This window comes from Salmo salar, chromosome 11 (genome assembly GCF_965601325.2).
Source record: "Salmo salar chromosome 11, fSalSal1, whole genome shotgun sequence".
NCBI classification, from domain to species: domain Eukaryota; kingdom Metazoa; phylum Chordata; class Actinopteri; order Salmoniformes; family Salmonidae; genus Salmo; species Salmo salar.
Genome location: NC_138301.1, coordinates 4,592,492 through 4,608,807, shown reverse-complemented (window position 1 = coordinate 4,608,807; position 16,316 = coordinate 4,592,492). Strand labels below are relative to the sequence as shown.

The 16,316-nt window shown below is 43.9% G+C and overlaps 1 protein-coding gene across 1 annotated transcript in view; it reads right to left on the bottom strand.

Annotated features, from left to right (window-relative positions):
• Positions 1–13,416, bottom strand: part of kcnk17 (potassium channel, subfamily K, member 17) — a 46,044-nt gene extending 32,628 nt beyond the window's left edge. Inside the window, exon 1 of the mRNA XM_014126547.2 lies at positions 13,201–13,416. Coding sequence (XP_013982022.2) covers positions 13,201–13,416 — 216 coding nt within the window. The remainder of the gene's footprint in view (positions 1–13,200) is intronic.
• Between the last annotated feature and the right edge of the window lie 2,900 nt (positions 13,417–16,316).

Genomic DNA, 16,316 nt, shown 5'->3' with positions numbered 1-16,316 from the left:
CACATACGGAGATTATCCGTTCACCTACTATGCGTCTCACAAAGACCCGGAGGTTGGAATCAAAAATCTTAAATTTGGACTCATCAGACCAAAGGACAGATTTCCACCAGTCTAATGTCCATTGTTCGTGTTTCTTGGCCCAAGCAAGTCTCTACTTATTATTTCTGTCCTTTAGTAGAGGTTCTTTGCAGCAATTTGACCATGAAGGCCTGATTCAAGCATTCTACTCTGAACAGTTGATGTTGAAAAGTCTGTTTTATTTTTATGTTTCACCATTATTTAACTTCTCTAGGGCCAGTGGGACGATTTCGTCCCACCTACGTAACAGCCAGTGGAATCCCGTGGCGCGTTATTCAAATACCTTAGAAATGCTATTACTTCAATTTCTCAAACATATGACTATTTTACACCATTTTAAAGACAAGACTCTCGTTAACCTCTCTGGGCTAGGCGGGACGAATTCGTCCCACCTACGCAACAGCCAGTTGAATCCCGTGGCGCGATTTTCAAATACCTTAGAAATACTATTACTTCAATTTCTCAAACATATGACTATTTTACAGCATTTTAAAGACAAGACTCTCGTTAATCTAACCACACTGTCCGATTTCAAAAAGGCTTTACAACGAAAGCAAAACATTAGATTATGTCAGCAGAGTACCCAGCCAGAAATAATCAGACACCCATTTTTCAAGCTAGCATATAATGTCACATAAACCCAAACCACAGCTAAATGCAGCACTAACCTTTGATGATCTTTATCAGATGACACACCTAGGACATTATGTTATACAATACATGCATGTTTTGTTCAATCAAGTACATATTTATATCAAAAACCAGCTTTTTACATTAGCATGTGACGTTCAGAACTAGCATACCCCCCGCAAACCTCCGGTGAATTTACTAAATTACTCACGATAAACATTCACAAAAAACATAACAATTATTTTAAGAATTATAGATACAGAACTCCTTTATGCAATCGCGGTGTCCGATTTTAAAATAGCTTTTCTGTGAAAGCACATTTTGCAATATTCTGAGTAGATAGCCCGGCCATCATGGCTAGCTATTTTGACACCCGCCAAGTTTGGCACTCACCAAACTCAGATTTACTATAAGAAAAATTGGATTACCTTTGCTGTTCTTCGTCAGAATGCACTCCCAGGACTTCTACTTCAACACCCAATGTTGTTTTGGTTGCAAATAATCCATAGTTATATCCAAATAGCTACGTTTTGTTCTTGCGTTCAAGACACTATCTGAAGGGTGACGTGCCGGCTCGTATCGTGACAAAAAATGTCAAAATATTCCATTACCGTACTTCGAAGCATGTCAAACGCTGTTTAAAATCAATTTTTATGCGATTTATTCCGACCGGGAGACCTTGTTTTCGTTCAAACACTGAAAATAGAAAATGGAGTCTTCACATGCACGTGCGCCCCCGTGTCATTGTTCTCAGAACGACCACTTTCCAAAAGCCCTACTGTTTTTCGCCCAGGGACTGCAGAGTCATCATTCCCCGTTCTGGCGCCTTCTGAGAGCCTATGGGAGCCTTAGAAAATGTCACGTTACAACAGATATCCTCTATTTTCCATAAAGAAGCTATAGAAGGACAAGAAATGGTCAGAGAGGGCACTTCCTGTATGGAATCTTCTCAGGTTTTGGCCTGCCATATGAGTTCTGTTATACTCACAGACACCATTCAAACAGTTTTAGAAACTTTAGGGTGTTTTCTATCCACATCTACTAATTATATGCATATTCTAGTTTCTGGGCAGGAGTAATAACCAGATTAAATCGGGTACGTTTTTTATCCGGCCGTGAAAATACTGCCCCCTATCCTAAACAGGTTAAAGTTAATATGAGCACTTACCACGCTGCATCTTGATCCCCTCTGTCAGAAGATCATTACAGGGAGGAGATAAGTCTCCAACTTCAGCGATTTTTGCAATTCGTTCCAGTCATTGGCGGCAGAGAACTGGAAGGAAAGGCGGCCAAAGGAGGTGTTGGCTTTAGGGATGACCAGTGAGATATACCTGCTGGAGCGTGTGCTATGGGTGGGTGTTGTTATCGTGACCAGTGAGCTAAGGCGGAGCTTTACCTAGCAAAGACTTATAGATTACCTGGAGCCAGTGGGTCTGGCGAAGAATACTGTTACTTAAACTCTGTGAAGCATTTATTTGGGCTGCAATTTCTGAGGCTGGTAACTCTAAGGAACTTATCCTCTGCAGCAGAGGTAACTCTGGGTCATCCTTTCCTGTGGCGGTCCTCATGAGAACCAGTTTCATCATAGCACTTCATGGTTTTTGCGACTGCACTTGAAGAAACTTCAAAGACCTTTGTGTCTTAAAGTAATGATGGACTGTTGTTTCTCTTTGCTTATTTGAGCTGGTCTTGCCATAATATGGACTTGGTCTTTTACCAAATAGTCTTCTGTATACCACCCCTACCTTGTCACAACACAACTGATTGGCTCAAACGCATTAATAAGGAAAGATATTCCACAAATTAACTTTTAACAAGGCCCACCTGTTAATTGAAATGCATTCCAGGTGACTACCTCATGAAGCTGGTTGAGAGAATGCCAAGAGTGTGCAAAGCTGTCATCAAGGCAAAGGGTGGCTACTTTCAAGAATCTCAAGTATAACATTTGTTTAACCCTTTTTTGGTTACGAGATGATTCCATATGTGTTATTTCATAGTTGTGATGTCTTCACTATTATTCCACATTGTAGAAAATAGTAAAAATAAAGAATAACCCCTGAATTAGTAGGTGTGTCCAAACTTTTGACTGGTACTGTATATATTTCAGATATGTTCAAGTTCTATGCCTCCAGGGGCAAATGGAGGCAGCAGGACTTCCACTTAACCAGCCCCCGGCACATTTATTTGCTTTTAAGGAGGAATAACATTGGGACATAAAAACATTTATTTAGGCCTACTCAAACGTAGATTAACTTGTATTTTTTCTGTGGGGCAGGTTTCCCTCAGAGGTTTGATTTAATTCCCGTCCCACTTCTTGCTGCTCAGCTAGCTATCTTGTCTACTTACCAAAGTCTAAGGCACTAGGTCAACTAGTGTAAACAGTCTCCCCTTTACAGAGCAAACACATTCTGCTTAGGTAAGAAAAGCTAGAATCTAACCCTGCAATCTAGTGGTCAACTTTCAAGGCCCCTACTCGAGACAGCCACGCTAACTCTGTCGTAAGTCAAGGTTATATAACAGTTTGCTGACTTGGTGGACAGACTGTAGCCACCGTTTCATCTCTTTATGGTTGCTAGTGCTCATTCTGGGTTTTTAGGTCAATGGACCACAATTGTCAAGAAGGTGATGTACATTAGACCTGAAAATCCCTTGTAGTGAGGTATGTCTCAGAGCTGTGTCAGAGTGAAGATGTTGACACAGCCTATTACATAAACGTCTTCGCAGGGAGCCTCATAAATTTGACAGTTACTCTACATATACCGTACACACATACATTGGTGTATATTCATGGAGGCCAAAGAAAGCCAGGCTTCCCCAAAGATGTTACCAAGAAGCTGAATGTATGACATTATTTAACTTTTTCAATGACTGCCTAGGAACAGTGCTTCTGCAGTTTTTAAGGTGCTTGTTTTAAAAAATACAAGTAATATGATTATTGTGGCAGATTTATGTGTATATAGCACATTTTATGTTTTCAATTCAATTTATCCCAAACTGTTTCTGCGTATTGGGTAGGACGACAGATTTGTACCTTGTCAGCTCGGGGATTAGAACTTGCAACCTTTCGGTTACTAGCCCAACGCTCTAACCACTAGGCTACCCTGCATTGAATTCAATAGCTAGGGAAGCCAGGGAGCATTTAGCCTCCCTTGATAACAAAAGCAATAAAATAATAGCCAATCAGCTTTGAGCTAAACTGAGTGAGATCAACTGTGAATGGTCCTGACTCATCAAAATAAAGTGTCAAGAGAAGCCAGTTTGGATTTGTCTTCACATCAAAAGCAAAACGTCATTGACAGGAAAAACGTAAATTGTTGCATCTCGTTGTGTTGCTGTCCTCTGGTGGCAAGCTAGGTAGCTAAAATTGTCCCTTCACTAAATTAGCCCTGGATCGAAATAAGAATTTGGACTTGTGGTTTTACTTAATTCTCCATACTGGGCAATGATTATAACGGTGATTCTGATCCAACCACGAATTCATACATTGTGCCCCTGGCCTGAGAGGATGGATGTTCAATATGTAACTAGATGTAGTAGGCTAATGTTAACTAGCCGGCACATCGTTGCCCATGAAAGGAAGTTAGGCTAGCGAGCAAGCATTTTAGCCAGGTAACCTAGGACAACAAAACTAAAAGCGTATACTGTATGACAGTCATAGACCGTTTTGGTCACATGAAAGAGAGGAGGATGGCATTAGTGTTCCTCTACAAGTAGGGTGAGTCAACATGTTTTTTTCTACCTGCACGCACGCACACACACTCACATTATATTTAGCTTACGTTGATTGGACGAAATTGTTTTTGGTATTAGATTAAACGTAGGTGATTTGATGATGTTAAAGTTGAAATAGTGCTGGAATAGTGGAGGCAGCTCCTGTTTTCTTTGAGACTTGGGGTAACTCTTCATGGTTCTAAATCAAGTTGTTTAGTAGTCTGAACATTTCGGAAACATGAACTTGTTTGACCATGCTGTAGGTTATGTAACAGTTTGTTACATACAAAATGCTTTGTGGATATTACTGGACAGATGATGCCCTCCTGTTTTGTGATGAAACAAACGCTTTTATTCTGCCACTGTGTGACTGTTGTCTTCTTGTTGTCTAGGCCTTAGGCCTATACAGTGCCTTCGGAAAGTATTCAGACCTTGACTTTTTACACATTTTGTTACGTTACAGCCTTATTCTAAAATAGATTAAATAAAAAAATGTTAGAGCAAAAAACAAGCCATGAGGTCGAAAGAATTGTCCGTAGAGCGCCGAGACAGGATTGTGTCGAGGGACAGATCTGGGGAAGGGTACCAAAAAATGTCTGCAGCATTCAAGGTCCCCAAAAACACAGTGGCCTCCATCACTCTTAAGTGGAAGAAGTTTGGAACCACCAAGACTCTTCCTAGAGCTGGCCGCCTGGTCAAACTGAGCAATCGGGGGGGGGGGGGGGGGGGGGGGGCGAGGTGACTAAGAACCCGATGGTCACCCTGACAGAGCTCTAGAGTTCCTCTGTGGAGATGGGAGAACCTTCCAGAGAGACAACCATCTCTGCAGCACTCCACCAATCAGGCCTTTATGGTAGGGTGGCCAGACAGAAGCCACTCCTCAGTAAAATAATCTCAGACCATGAAAAAAGAGATTCTCTGGAGTGATGAAACCAAGATTGACCTCTTTGGCCTGAATGCCAAGCGTCACATCTGGAGGAAACCTGGCACCATCCCTACGGTGAAACATGATGGTGTAAGAATCATGCTGTGGGGATGTTTTTCAGCAGCAGGGACTGAGAGACTATCAGGTTTGATGCAAAGATGAATAGAGCAAAGTACAGAGAGATGCTTGATGAAAACCTGCTCCAGAGCTCTCAGGACCTCAGACTGGGGCGAAGGTTCACCTTCCAACAGGACAACGACCCTAAGCACACAGCCAAGACAACACAGGAAAGGCTTCGGGACAAGTCTTTGAATGTTCTTGAGTGGCCCAGCCAGAGCCCAGACTTACAGAGCACAATTGGTTAGGAGTAAAACGGCGGCCATCTCCTCCGTTGCTGCACAGATATTTTCAGGTCTCTCAAGATGTTCGATCAGGTTTGTGTTTTTATTTTGCGATATTTGTAAATAATTTTGTACATAATGTTTCTACAACCGTATCTTACGGCAGAAAATAGCTTCTGGATCAGGACAGCGATCACTCACCTCGGATTAGACAAAGATTTTTTCAACAACAACAGCAACAACAAGTAGGACTCACACGATATTCTCCAAACACCCCACAGGGCAGACATCCCAATTATTCGCAAAAGGAAGCGACGCAGAGGACGAAGAGCCGGATGCCTCGTCCGGACCCGCAGAAGGTGAGTAGGAAAGCTGCTGTTACCGTCAATATTACTCGCCAACGTGCAATCATTGGACATTAAACTAGACGAGGTACGATCACGAATACCCTACCAACGGGACATAAAAAACTGTAATATCCTATGTTTCACGGAATCGTGGCTGAATGACGACATGGATATTCAGCTAGCGGGATATACACTGCACCGGCAGGATAGAACAGCACCCTCCGGTAAGACGAGGGGGGGGGGGGGGGGGGGTGGTCTGTGCATATTTGTAAACAACAGCTGGTGCACAAAATCTAAGGAAGTCTCTAGATTTTGCTCGCCTGAAGTAGAGTATATTGTGATAAATTGCAGGCCACACTACTTGCCTAGAGAGTTCTCAGCTATACTTTTTGTGGCTGTTTATTTATCACCACAAACAGATGCTGACACTAAGACCGCACAAAGTCAGCTATATAAGGAAATAAGCAAACAGGAAACCACTCACCCAGAGGCGGAGCTCCTAGTGGCCGGAGACTTTAATGCAGGGAAACTTAAATCAGTTCTACCAAATCTCTATCAACATGTTAAATGTGCAACCAGAGGGAAAAAAATTCTAGATCACCTGTACTCCACACACAGAGACGCGTACAAAGCTCTCCCTCGCCATCCATTTGGTAAATCCGACCACAACTCTATCCTCCTGATTCCTGCTTACAAGCAAAAATTAAAGCAGGAAGCACCAGCACCGGTCTATAAAAAAAATGGTCAGATGAAGCAGATGCTAAACTACAGGACTGTTTTGCTATCACAGACTGGAACATGTTCCAGGATTCTTCCGATGACATTGAGGAATACACCACATCAGTCACTGGCTTTATCAATAAGTGCATTGAGGACGTCATCCCCACAGTGACTGTACGTACATACCCCAACCAGAAGCCATGGATTACAGGCAACATTCGCACTGAGCTAAAGGGTAGAGCTGCAGCTTTCAAGGTGCAGCTTTTCAAGGTTACAAGAAATCCCGCTATGCCCTGCGACGAACCATCAAACAGGCAAAGCGTCAATACAGGGCTAAGATTGAATCATACTACACCGGCTCCGACGCTCCTCGGATGTGGCAGGGCTTGCAAACTATTACAGACTACAAAGGGAAGCACAGCCGCGAGCTGCCCAGTGACACGAGCCTACCAGACGAGCTAAATCACTTCTATGCTCACTTCGAGGCAAGCAACACTGAGGCATACATGAGAGCATCAGCTGTTCCGGACGACTGTGTGATCATGCTCTCCGTAGCCGACTTGAGTAAGACCTTTAAACAGGTCAACATACACAAGGCTGCGGGGCCAGACGGATTACCAGGACGTGTGCTCTGGGCATGTGCTGACCAACTGGCAGGTGTCTTCACTGACATTTTCAACATGTCCCTGATTGAGTCTGTAATACCAACATGTTTCAAACAGACCACCATAGGCCCTGTGCCCAAGAACACAAAGGCAACCTGCCTAAATGACTACAGACCCGTAGCCATGAAGTGCTTTAAAACGCTGGTAATGGCTCACATCAACACCATTATCCTAGACCCGTTCCAATTTGCATACCGCCCAAACAGATCCCCAGATGATGCATTCTCTATTGCACTCCACACTGCCCTTTCCCACCTGGACAAAAGGAACACCTATGTGAGAATACTATTCATTGACTACAGCTCAGCGTTCAACACCATTGTACCCTCAAAGCTCATCACTAAGCTAAGGAACCTGGGACTAAACACCTCCCTCTGCAACTGGATCCTGGACTTCCTGACGGGCCACCCCCACCCAGGTGGTGAGGGTAGGAAGCAACACATCTGCCATGCTGATCCTCAACACTGGAGCTCCCAGGGGTGCGTGCTCAGTCCCCTCCTGTACTCCCTGTTCACCCACGACTGCATGGCCAGGCACGACTCCAACACCATCATTAAGTTTGCAGACGACACAACAGTGGTAAGCCTGATCACCGACAACGACGAGACAGCCTATAGGGAGGAGTTCAGAGACCTGGCCGGGTGGTGCCAGAATAACAACCTATCCCTCAACGTAACCAAGACTAAGGAGATGATTGTGGACTACAGGAAAAGGAGGACCGAGCACGTCCCCATTCTCATTGACGGGGTTGTAGTGGAGCAGGTTGAGAGCTTCAAATTCCTTGGTGTCCACATCAACAACAAACTAGAATGGTCCAAACACACCAATACAGTCGTGAAGAGGGCACGACAAAGCCTATTTCCCCTCAGGGAACTAAAAAGATTTGGCATGGGTCCTGAGATCCTCAAAAGGTTCTACAGCTGCAACATCGAGAGCATCCTGACTGGTTGCATCACTGCCTGGTACGGCAATTGCTCGGCCTCCGACCGCAAGGCACTTCAGAGGGTAGTGTGTACGGCCCAGTACATCACTGGGGAAAACCTGCCTGCCATCCAGGACCTCTACACCAGGCGGTGTCAGAGGAAGGCCCTAAACTATACATTCATGTATATACTACCTCAATTGGCTAACCGGGCTATCTGCACTGTGTCCCACCACCCGCCAACCCCTCTTTTTACGCTACTGCTGCTCTCTGTTCATCATATATGCATAGTCACTTTAACCATACCTACATGTACATACTACCTCAATAAGCCTGATTAACCGGTGTCTGTATATAGCCTTGCTACTCTTATTTTCAAATGTCTTTTTACTGTTGTTCTATTTCTTTACTTACACACACACACACCTTTTTTTCGCACTATTGGTTAGAGCCTGTAAGTAAGCATTTCACTGTAAGGTCTACACCTGTTGTATTCGGCACACGTGACAAATAAACTTTGATTTGATTTGACCTGAAAGAGCTTGAGAGGATCTGCAGAGAGGAACGGGAGAAACTCCCAAATACAGGTATGCAAGCTTGTAGGATCCGACCCAAAAATAATGTAGGCTATAATTGCTACCAAAGGTGCTTCAACAAAGTACTGAGTAAAGGGTCTGAGTACTTCTGTAAATTTAATATCCGTTTTTTATTTTTAATAAATTAGCAAAATGTCATTATGGGGTATTGTGGGTAGATTGATGAGGAAATTAAAAACATATAATTTAGATTACATCTGTAACCTAACAAAATGTGGAAAAAGTCAAGGGGTCGGAATACTTTCCGAAGGCACTGTATATCACAGTGGCATATGAACTACCAGGTTATAGAGCAAACGATGCAATTATGTAACGGCTGTCTTCAGGAAATGACCAAAATGCAGCAGAGTTAGTATTCATCCTTCAATTTAATTCTAAAGAACACTATACAAAAACAAAAACAAGGAAACTGACAGCCAACAGTCCTGTCAGGTGCAACCACACTAAACAAGAAACAATTACCCACAAAACCCAAAGGAAAAACATGCTCCTTATGTGTGACTCCCAATCAGCAGCAACGAGCTTCAGCTGTGCCTGATTGGGAGCCACACACATGGCCCAAAACAAAGAAATACCAAAACATAGAAAAAGGAACATAGAACGCCCACCCAATGTAACACCCTGGCCTAACCAAAATAAAAAACAAAAAACCCCTCTCTATGGCCAGGGCGTTACAAATTATCACAACACACAGGTTGTAATATGGCTTCCCTATTGATTTTACCTACGCACCGCTACTGCACACATACCTGCCACTGCTTGAACCCGCTGCCAGAGGACTGCAGACTGACCTACCTGTCCACAGATGCCCAACATCAATCCCCTTTAAACTATCCATCACTTTACATAAATGCACAGCTAAAGCTTTTAAAGTTGAATAAAAAATGATAATTCAAGAACTTTTATAAAGTTTGAGAAAGTTCTTCCATCCCAAAATGGATTACTTGGGAACACCCAGGCGAACTTTGGAACAACTTAAATAAATCTTAACATGGACCATGTAGGTCAAGGGATGACACTCAGGCAAAGCAGTGCATTGTTAAAAGTACCTAAATTTGCATGGGAAAGGATTGCCTTCTTGCCTTTTAAACATCAGTCAACAATCCAGCAGTGAGTCAGCACCTCTTGACAGACTAGTATTATCCTCAATTTAACTTGTAAATGGGCCAGTAGCTAGGTTTCCATCCAATTGGCAACAGATTCTCATGTGAATATTGAATATTCTAAAATCTGCATAAAAACAATATGCGCATTTTCCCACCAGAGATTCAGATTCAATTTGACTTGTTGCGGATAAAAGGCTGTGCGTAATGACGTAGTGCACATAAAAATACCTTTTAAATTCGCATTTTCAACTCTATTGATGGTTTTCTCACCAAAAAAAGTTGTGATATATAGCGAGTGTGCCCACTCTGGCATTAGCAAGTATGCTCCAGCCAACAGCTTGCAGATACAGTGCGGACAGGATAGCCAATATGATGAGATTATGATGGACAAAAGAACAAGATTATTTATATTTTTCAAATGGCAGGAAAGCATTGATCATCATGTCACCAGAATAAGACCTTCAATATTTATTGGAAAGGAGCATCAAGCTCATCACATTTCACTTTCATTTCACTTTTCACACTGTGAAATTCAGCATAAGTTATTTAATTTGTAGTTTAATTAACTGCATGCTTTCCTGACGAGTTGTAGTGGGAGGACCACACAACATGTCATCGCGTGACACCAAGTTCAATATGATGTTTATTATATCAATATTTAAATTTCCACCAACATTTCTCACATAATTAATTTTACCGACACAAAAAGATCCCATCTTGTCTATCATAATTTGTTTTGTCGACATTTGGCAGTATGTAGAAATGTAAATACGGTGTCTTAGTGTGGCTGAGTGGGTAACACTGCCACAACTCTACTCTGCTTCCATTAGTCATTTATTAACTGCCTCTCATAATGTGCCTAGTCTGTCTCCCCTTTATGTCTTATATATATATATATATATATATATATATATATATATATATATATATATATATACACAGTGAGGCAAAAAGTATTTGATCCCCTGCTGATTTTGTACGTTTGCCCACTGATAAAGAAATGATCAGTCTATAATTTTAATGGTAGGTTTATTTGAACAGTGAGAGACAGAATAACAACAAAAAAATCCAGAAAAACGCATGTCAAAAATGTTATAAATTCATTTGCATTTTAATGAGGGAAATAAGTATTTGACCCCCTCTCAATCAGAAAGATTTCTGGCTCCCAAGTGTCTTTTATACAGGTAACGAGCTGAGATTAGGAGAACACTCTTAAATCTTAGTTTGTTACCTGTATAAAAGACACCTGTCCACAGAAGCAATCAATCAATCAGATTCTAAACTCTCTACCATGGCCAAGACCAAAGAGCTCTCCAAGGATGTCAGGGACAAAATTGTAGACCTACACAAGGCTGGAATGGGCTACAAAACCATCGGCAAGAAACTTGGTGAGAAGGTGGCAACAGTTGGTGCGATTATTCGCAAATGGAAGAAACACAAAAGAACTGTCAATCTCCCTCGGCCTGGGGCTCCATGCAAGATCTCACCTCATGGAGTTGCAATGATCATGAGAACGGTGAGGAATCAGCCCAGAACTACACGGGAGGATCTTGTCAATGATCTCAAGGCAGCTGGGAACCATAGTCACCAAGAAAACAATTGGTAACACACTACGCCGTGAAGGATTGAAATCCTGCAGCACCCGCAAGGTCCGCCTGATCAAGAAAGCACATATACATGCCCGTCTGAAGTTTGCCAATGAACATCTGAATGATTCAGAGGACAACTGGGTGAAAGTGTTGTGGTCAGATGAGACCAAAATGGAGCTCTTTGGCATCAACTCAACTCGCCGTGTTTGGCGGAGGAGGAATGCTGCCTATGACCCCAAGAACACCATCCCCACCGTCAAACATGGAGGTGGAAACATTATGCTTTGGGGGTGTTTTTCTGCTAAGGGGACAGGACAACTTCACCGCATCAAAGGGACGATGGACGGGGCCATGTACTGTCAAATCTTGGGTGAGAACCTCCTTCCCTAAGCCAGGGCATTGAAAATGGGTCGTGGAAGAGGTATTCCAGCATGACAATGACCCAAAACACACGGCCAAGGCAACAAAGGAGTGGCTCAAGAAGAAGCACATTAAGGTCCTGGAGTGGCCTAGCCAGTCTCCAGACCTTAATCCCATAGAAAATCTGTGGAGGGAGCTGAATGTTCGAGTTGCCAAACGTCAGCCTCGAAACCTTAATGACTTGGAGAAGATCTGCAAAGAGGAGTGGGACAAAATCCCTCCTGAGATGTGTGCAAACCTGGTGGCCAACTACAAGATACGTCTGACCACTGTGAATGCCAACAAGGGTTTTACCACCAAGTACTAAGTCATGTTTTGCAGAGGGGTCAAATACTTATTTCCCTCATTAAAATGCAAATCAATTTCTATCATTTTTGACATGCGTTTTTCTGGATTTCTTTGTTGTTATTCTGTCTCTCACTGTTCAAATAAACCTACCATTAAAATGATAGACTGATTATTTCTTTGTCAGTGGGCAAACGTACAAAATCAGCAGGGGATCAAATACTTTTTTCCCTCACTGTATACAGTGAAGTAAGGAATCATTTAAAAATAATCATTTAAAAATAAAGTAAGGAATCATTTAAAAATAAGTGCAATATGGAAAAAGGTTACATGAAAAATCTTCATTGGAGGTTGAATATTCTCCCAAACACATCTGCCATTAAGTCTAAAGTCATGTTTACACCTCATGCTAACATGTGTTTTTGTGATCTGATCAAAGCAATCCAATTACTATGTGATCAAGTTTTGTCACATTTGCACATGGTATTAAAATGTCTCTCTTATCCGTCCACTGTGTCAAATAAAATTGCATTTGTCACATACTTCGTAGACAACAGTTGTATACTCTGGTCCACATTGTGACCAGATTTTCTGGTCCCTTCCTGTATTGAAATTTCTTGACAGATATTCTTTCAAATGAATATGTATTTATTTATTTATTTTAAGACATATTGATGCCATACTTCAATTTTGCCACCTGTCAATGATTTTAGAGGTCAAGATAATTATGCTTTAAATGGTCTCAATCTCAATCAGATCACAATGCTTTTTTTTAACTGTCTAAAAACATGTGCACAATCAGAATGTGGAGAAGATCAGGACAAAGGACACATGTTAGCACCATCTCGCTCTCACACTGACTCACCTGAGCCATAGCATCCAAGGCCTCTTGGTTCAGACAGGGGTATGTGTCTAGTAGTGCGCTCTTCTCCTCAAGTAAACGGGCTATATCCTGCCGGACCAGACCTCCTTCCAGCTTCCAGAAGATCAGTCCTCCGATCAACACATAGGCCACGTACAGTACCGCCAACATCAGGATAGAGGGGATGCGAGACAGGCTGAACCCACTGAGACAAGCCATGTTGACACCAAGGGCTTGGGGCTGCCTCAGACTTCTGACAGGGTTCCTCTACCTCAGCGAACAAACTAAGTAGACAAGTGGTGAGAATCAAGCCAGCCTGTCTCTCCCTTCCCTTCCATGCGTTGCAGGCAAATTAATCCCCACCCGCACACACTCATGTTTCATCCTCCCAAGGTTTAGCATGCAAATCTGACCAGGTAGACAGACGCAGAGTGAGGGAAATAGAGAGAGAAGAGATGTAGGGATATACAGGGGCATGTGTTGCAGGTTAGGGGAAAGGAGGCTCAATAGTAAAAAGGTCAAGACACGGATCCCAGGAAAATGACCCTATTGGCCCCATGTGGTTGGCACACAGTTATTTTTGTGCAACCATTACTGAGAGTGTCGTTCCAGTTGAAGTGTTCTGTTGTGTGATGCTCACATTTTTTTTTAAAACACCAACTCACTCAAGGGTATTTCTTTATTTTTACTATTTTCTACATTGTAGAATATTAATGAAGACATCAAAACTATTAAATAAAACATATGTAATCATGTAGTAACCAAAAAATGTTTTAAACAAATAAAAATATATTTGAGATTCTTCAAAGTAGCCAACCTTTGACTTGATGACAGACAACTTTGCACACTCTTGGCATTCTCTCAACCAGCTTCAACTGGAATGCTTTTCCAACAGTCTTGAAGGAGTTTCCACATATGCTGAGCACTTGTTGGCTGCTTTTCCTTCACTCTACGGTCCAACCCCTCCCAAGCCATCTCAATTGGTTTGAGGTCAGGTGATTGTGGAGGCCAGGTCATCTAATGCAGCCGTCCATCACTCTCCTTCTTGGTCAAATATCCTTTACACAGCCTGGAGGTGTGTTGAGTCATTGTCCTGTTGAAAAACAAATGGTAGACCCACTTAGCGCAAACCAGATGGATTGGCGTACAGCTGCAAAATGCTGTGGTAGCCATGCTGGTTAAGTGTGCCTTGAATTCTAAATAAATCACTGACAGTGTCACCAGCAAAGCACCTCCACACATTCACACCTCCTTCATGCATCACAGTGGGAACCACACATGCGGAGATCATCCGTTCACCTACTCTGCATCTCACAAAGATATGGAGGTTGGAACCAAAAATCTCAAATTTGGACTCATCAGACCAAAGGACAGATTTCCACCGGTCTAATGTCCATTGCTCGTTTTTCTTGGCCAAAGCAAATCTCTTTGTCACGTCCTGACCCTAGTAAGATGTCATTTTCTATAGTAGAGTAGGTCAGGGCGTGACAGGGGGTGTTTTGGGTGGTTTGTCTATGTTTTCTATTTCTATGTTTTGTTCTGTATTCTATTTCTATGTTGGAGGTTTTTGGGATGATCTCCAATTAGAGGCAGCTGGTTCGCGTTGTCTCTAATTGGAGATCATATTTAAGTTTTTTTTTTTCTAGTGTGTTTGTGGGCAGCTGCTTTCTGTTTAGTTGCATTCTGTTTAGTCTCTGTACCGGACAGAACTGTGAGTTGATCGTTTCCGTTTGTTATTTTGTCATTAGTGTTTTTGAGTTAGTAAATTTCATCATGAGCACTCAACACGCTGCGCTTTGGTCCCCTTTATACGACAGCTGTTACAGAACTGCCCACCACAATTGGATCAAGCAGCGTGCCCGGGAGGAGATGGTTACCTGGTCTATAGGGGAGTGGAAAGAAAGGATAAACTGGACTTGGGGCCAGGTATTGGACAGATATCGAAGCCTGCCGGGGAAGAACGAGAGGCAGCCCCAATTTTATTTGGGGGGGGCACATGGGTAGTTTGGCGGGGTCAGGGGTGAGACCAGAGCCAACTCCCCGTGCTTATCATGGTGAGCATGTGCCTGCCTCTCGCACTCTCCCTCCAGTGTGCCTCCATAGCCCAGTACGTCCTGTGCCTGCTCCTCGCACTCTCCCTCCAGTGCGCCTCCATAGCCCAGTACGCCCTGTGCCAGTTCTGCGCACCCGGTCTCTAGTGCGTCTCCCCAGTCCGGTGAGACCTGTTCCAGCTCCACGAAAGAAGCCTCCAGTGATGATCTAAGGTCCGAAGCCTGTAGAGATGATCCATGGCATGAAGCCTCCAGTGATGATCCATGGCCCGGAGCCTGTACGGATGTTCCATGGCACGAAGCCTCCAGAGGTAATCCATGGCCCGGAGCCTGTAGGGATAATCCATGGCCCGGAGCTTGTAAGGATAATCCATGGCCCGGAGCCTGTAGGGATAATCCATGGCCCGGAGCTTGTAAGGATAATCCATGGCCCGGAGCCTGTAGGGATAATCCATGGCAAGAAGCCTGTAGGGATGATCCATGGTCCTGAGCCTGTAGGGATAATCCATGGCAAGAAGCCTGTAGGGAGGATCCATGGCCCGGAGCCTGTAGGGATGATCCATGGCACGAAGCCTCTAGTGACGATCCATGGCGCGGAACCTCCAGTGACGATCCATGGCGCGGAACCTGTAGTGACGATCCATGGCACAGAGCCTGTAGTGACGGTCCACGGTCCGGAACCCCCTGAGACGGTCTACGGTCCGGAACCCCCTGAGCGGGCCTGCAGTCCGGACCTTCGGCGACGGCCTGCAGCCCGGAGCCCCCGGCGGTGGCCCGGAGCCTGTAGGGATAATCCATGGCAAGAAGCCTGTAGGGATGATCCATGGTCCTGAGCCTGTAGGGATAATCCATGGCAAGAAGCCTGTAGGGAGGATCCATGGCCCGGAGCCTGTAGGGATGATCCATGGCACAAAGCCTCCAGTGACGATCCATGGCGCGGAACCTGTAGTGACGATCCATGGCACGGAGCCTGTAGTGACGGTCCACGGTCCGGAACCCCCTGAGACGGTCTACGGTCCGGAACCCCCTGAGACGGCCTGCGGTCCGGAACCCCCTGAGACGGCCTGC